Genomic DNA, 5,206 nt, shown 5'->3' with positions numbered 1-5,206 from the left:
TATGCTATTAGATAAAATAGGACCAGTTACTAGGATTGAGTCTTCAATAGACAACTGTTCTACTATTAATGTTTCTTGGAGTGCTCCTAAAATTGATCGTGATGATTTAGCAATAACACATTATGTGCTGAAAATATATAATGATATCACTGGCCAATTATTAACAAATGTATCAGTATATAATACTAGCTATCAGTTTGTGGATAAAAATTTATTTATTCATCATTATACATATGTTATAACTGGAGTTAATAAATTAGGAGAAGGAATATCTAATAATAATACATTCTCATATCAAAGAGGTACTACTGGTTTTGATATGGAAATGGAACAATCACTAATTGAAATTTTTATAGTCCCTCAATCAGTTAAGAAGACTACTGTGACTTTTAGCAACTACACTCAAAGCACTGTTATTCTTCATTTCAACATACCAGTAAGAGATGCATAAATCTTTTTGTTTGAGACAATGTTTCAGATTATAGTTGAGTGTACTGGTGAAGCTCCTGAGAACGCTACTGTTACTATACTGTGTAATGAAACTGTTATATTTCATAACATATATCTTATAGTGAATTATCATAATAATGTAACAGGATCAGTACCAATACCACGTTATAAATCTAGCTGCTCAGTTATAATTGTATTTAGTAATGCTATTGGTAGAAGTGAACCATTTTTATTAACATTTGGTAAGTCTAGATCTATCATGCAGCATAATGTAATGTAATGTATTATTTATAGAAACTACTACTACTGTTAGTACTATCAGTGATGCACAATCATCTTCAAAAGTATCTATGCCAGGTTACAATTAACGTTCTAGCTAAACAATTTATTTATTACACAGTTCTTGCTGGAGCTATTATTGGTGGCATTTTTGCTATTCTAGTACTAATAATTTTTACATGTATTTTGGTATTCTTATGTTATCGTATAAAGGAAAAAAAATTATCCAAAGATGAAGTAAGTCTAGTAAGTTATAACTATTACATATTCACTATTACCGTGACCTAAATGGATTTCATTGTTTTAGTCTCCATCTACAACTAGACCTCATGATGCATTTAAAACTGGACCTCATGATGATTCTAAAACTGGACCTCATGATGATTCTAAAACTGGACCTCATGATGCATCTAAAAATGGACCTCATCATAAGTCTGAAATTGGACCTCATGATGCATCTGAAACTGAACCTCATGATGCATTTGAAACTGGACCTCATGATGCATCTGAAACTGGACCTCATGATGCATCTGAAATCGGACCTCATGAGACAGTCTGGGATGGGGCCAGGCTAATTTCAAACACAGTTAGTTAAGTTAGGTTTTTTACACTTAATTTTTGCAAATCATGGGGTACAAGCATAGGGGTAGGAATGAGTTGGAAGTTAAAGGGACTTGATTAATGCATTAATAATATGACACATTGAATATGTTAAAGTTGAGGTGCTTAAAGTCTGGTTTTCATATAGCTCTAAAAGGCTAAAACACTGCAACTTAATTGCAATATATAATCAAGCATATGCAGGTCATACACATGCTAACCAAGATTTTAGCCCCTCCTACCCCTATTTCTATCTCTATGAGAGCTGAGATGAGAACTGTAATTTCTTCAATATATGATTTGTTGCTTTAGGATGATGCTGATGATAATTCTGCTGATCAATTGGTAAAAATTATACACAAAAATAATTATTATTTATTGGTTTTATTTATTTGTAGTCTACTAAGAAATCAAGCACAATACCACGCGTAAGTTTTAAAGCAGCTATGTTGTTTTAATGTAAGATTCTGCAGTAAAACAAATAACTATTCTAATATTCTGGGATAGGACAAGTTAAATTTACAAAAAGTTAATGTCTAATTTGTGGGTTTTAAACTTGCAGATACTAATCATTAAGCATTGCCAGAAGCTAAATTCATATCAGTTACATTTGTGATTGCAAGCAATTAGTGCAGGAGCTATGGATTAGATTCATTTATAAAATTTTATCCTGAAAAATATTAATCAGTGATCTATGTATTACCTATTCTGAGTCAGTAAGTGATCAGGATTTTGGGAATTTTTGCCCAAATACACATACATGCATTTAATTTTTTTATTGTTGTTAAGCTGTTTTTGTAATGTTAATCTATTGGTTTTAAATTGTTTTAAAAGACTAAAGGCTTTAATCTGGTATGTTTTGTACAATACACTATATACATAATGTTGATTTAATTAATGTACTTTTTTATTATTTTAGGGAACTCAAAGACCTCCTTCGGTATGTTTTGCATAGTATACATGTATTTTCACTATTTTTATAGAGGAAAACTAGAAGTAGTTCTATGAAAGTTCAATCGGTATGTTTTACAAAATTATTGTCTAAATCAAATTTTTATTGTTTTAAAATACTGGAAACCTTTTAAAATTGTTAATAATATACACGTGCCAGTATAGAGTATCAATTTCATTGCTTTAGAAACCTAAATTTGCAAAAAGCCTTGAATCAGTATGTTTTAAAAATATACAGGCATCAATGTGCTTTTTATTTATTGTTTTAGAATACAGAGCCGGAACAAGATAATTTAATTTAGAGAGAGTTTTTTGGCTCAGGCACTAGACCTATTCTAATATTGTACAATCTACATGTATGTAGAGTAGTGTTGTTTTAGTAAGATTATCTATTGTATTTGTTTTAGTTTTAGTTATATACTTTTTGTTCCTTTTTGTTTTTAATATAGTGAATTTGCAATTGAAAATAATTTATAGGCACATACACATTCATAATTTTGCTAATTTTTATCCTAAGTCTTGATTAAAATTGCTACTATGCATCGCAACGTTGTAAAACCTCTTTAGTTGATTTGTTGCAATAAAGCACAATTCACCAAACCCTCTGACAATGGCTTTGGAATGAGTAAGTTTGAATTTTTAGTTTATATTTTTTTAGCTGCTTTTCCTCTCCTGTTCAAGTGATTACACTCCATTGCATCAAAATTTTGTCAAAAATAAATTCTCCATTCTTAAATTTTTTTCTAATACATACACATGTTCTTATGTAGTGTAAAAAGTTTGAGCAAATTCCTGAAACTGGTTTTGTAATGAATTTTTAAAGTTGCTCAAAAATTGGGTCAAAGTCCCTGTACTGTAGTACTGCAGCATCTTCAGCCAGATTTTATCAAAAATGACAAAGTAAAAATTTTTGATTTTGTAATTTTGCTGATATGTATACATGTTACTATGTTGTATAGAAAGTTTGAGTGGATTTTAATAACATTTAACTTTAAAAAAATTTTTAAAGGTGCTCAAAAAATGTACCAAAGTTCCTATACATAGTACAAGGTCTTTAGCAAAAAATTTTAAAAATGACTAGCTGAGATTTTTCATTTTTACAACTTTTTCTGATATTTATGAACTTGTTTTGTAAAAAGTTTGAGTGGATTCCGATGAAGATTAATTTTCTATGAATTGTTAAAGGGACATGTACTATTGCTCAGCTCATGAAGCATGCTGTTTAGTTCACTTATCATATTTTGTGGTAAACCCTGATGGCAAACAATTTCTTGTTTTTGGTACTTGTGACAGTATCGCTGCTTGTGTAGATCTAATGGTACTTTTTAAATTTTAGTTCTTGCTTGATTGTCTGGTACATATGACCCCTGGGTCTTCTTAAGAGTTATGTATTAGCACAATAACAGTGAATATAATTATTTCTAATAGTATGCAATGGTAAGCTTTAATACATAAAAAGTTTTTTGTATTTTTAATGTTTTGCAATTTTCTGACGGAATGATGGTAAAGGAAACTATTTTCAGACTACTGTCTCACCATTTTATTGTACAAAATTTTTATACTAGTTGTCTATCATTTCAGCAAAGGAAACAACTTATTTTGATTCTAAAGGATTGGCAGCTTTTGATCAAAAAAGGCACTACTTTAGTTTGCTAGTAGCCTAGTACAATGTATATAAGCCTAATTGAACTTAATAATTCATACATTATTATTATAGAGACAGACAAAAATTGTCAGTTATGACTCAACCTAGAAATATAAAGACTTTCTTTTATAACGGCAGTCACAAGAAACAGGACTTCAGTTCAATTATTTTATTATTATTATTTCAACATCAACAAAAAATGTTATAAAGAAATAAAATAAAACCAAAGGAAAATATTGAAAATTTAAGCAGACTGTGATTTCAAGATATGTTATAAAAAGTTAAATTTGTAAACTCAGCAAAAAATTGTTTGATGTAATATTATTATTATTAATTACAAGTAGTTCTAGCATAAACAGAATCCTACAAAGTATCACACCATTACTGTTAACTATGTCATTATCCACATACCAGCTAATAGAATCAAAGCAAGAGTAATTATAGATGCTTGCAAACTTTTAGCTGAAGATGGTAGGCATTTAGGCAATGAATTGCTCGCCTCATTATACGTTCCCTTTGCTGTTAGTATACTAGTTGCTGCATCCATTCCACTGCAGTAGGCACCATGGATTGCACCACCATGTTCAATACTGTTAGCTTCACCACTAAAGTACAGCCTTCCTTCTGGCATTGCAAGATTCCGTTTATCATTAATTGTTAGAGTAGTAGGATTATTAGAATACATACCAAGGAAAAACTCATCAGTATTCCAGGCATAATATTCAATATCATCATTAGTAATTTCAGGAATGTTATCATTGTTATACCATTCACGTAATACAGCAACAACCTCTTGCCTCACCTCATCCTTGCTAAGGCGTGATATCCTCAATGCTTCATCACCAGTGACACTCATGAGTATAATAGGAGGTGACCCAGGAAGTGATGCTCCAATTGGTTGTAGAACAGGATAATACCCACGCTTTGTTGAATTAGTATGAAAAGTGTAGTGATAATTGGTATCCCAAAAAACACTTGGGAATCTAACAAATATTTTCAAATACAGGCCCATTCTTGAATTAGTAATAGCTCTCATTTTTGCACTGCTAAGGCTACCATTGAATTTATTGTTTGCAATCCAATTCTGCAGTACACCAATAGAAAATGTAACGATGCCGTAATCTCCACACATTCTGCCTTGCCCCATAACCTCAGCACATACACACTCATCATTCCAGTCAATACTAGTCACAACAGTGTTTGTTAATATTTTATTCTGATGATCAAAATTAGCTATGCACTGTAGCACTGAAGCAAACCCTCGTTGATCTGTCACTATGA

The 5,206-nt window shown here is 30.8% G+C and overlaps 3 protein-coding genes across 3 annotated transcripts in view; 2 read left to right on the top strand and 1 right to left on the bottom strand.

Moving 5' to 3' along the window:
- Nucleotides 1-50, top strand: part of LOC109588796 (uncharacterized) — a 2,182-nt gene extending 2,132 nt beyond the window's left edge. The window contains exon 5 of the mRNA XM_020004907.1: nucleotides 21-50. Coding sequence (XP_019860466.1) covers nucleotides 21-50 — 30 coding nt within the window. The remainder of the gene's footprint in view (nucleotides 1-20) is intronic.
- A 238-nt stretch (nucleotides 51-288) lies between these two features.
- LOC109588797 (uncharacterized) lies at nucleotides 289-2,654 on the top strand. The gene is made up of 11 exons (XM_020004908.1): nucleotides 289-302; nucleotides 357-436; nucleotides 479-692; nucleotides 745-807; nucleotides 851-975; nucleotides 1,037-1,315; nucleotides 1,642-1,674; nucleotides 1,728-1,757; nucleotides 2,249-2,269; nucleotides 2,313-2,348; nucleotides 2,550-2,654. Exons 4-11 carry the CDS (start codon nucleotides 801-803, stop codon nucleotides 2,580-2,582), a joined length of 564 nt encoding a protein of 187 aa, XP_019860467.1. The 5' UTR covers nucleotides 289-302; nucleotides 357-436; nucleotides 479-692; nucleotides 745-800; the 3' UTR covers nucleotides 2,583-2,654.
- A 1,662-nt stretch (nucleotides 2,655-4,316) lies between these two features.
- The window catches only part of LOC105315072 (polyamine oxidase-like), a 6,198-nt gene continuing 5,308 nt past the window's right edge, over nucleotides 4,317-5,206 (bottom strand). The window contains exon 2 of the mRNA XM_011409576.1: nucleotides 4,317-5,200. Coding sequence (XP_011407878.1) covers nucleotides 4,317-5,200 — 884 coding nt within the window. The remainder of the gene's footprint in view (nucleotides 5,201-5,206) is intronic.

This window comes from Amphimedon queenslandica, unplaced genomic scaffold, assembly GCF_000090795.2.
Source record: "Amphimedon queenslandica unplaced genomic scaffold, v1.1 AMPQUscaffold_11852, whole genome shotgun sequence".
Classification (NCBI taxonomy): Eukaryota; Metazoa; Porifera; class Demospongiae; order Haplosclerida; family Niphatidae; genus Amphimedon; species Amphimedon queenslandica.
This window is presented reverse-complemented; position numbering and strand designations above follow the sequence as displayed.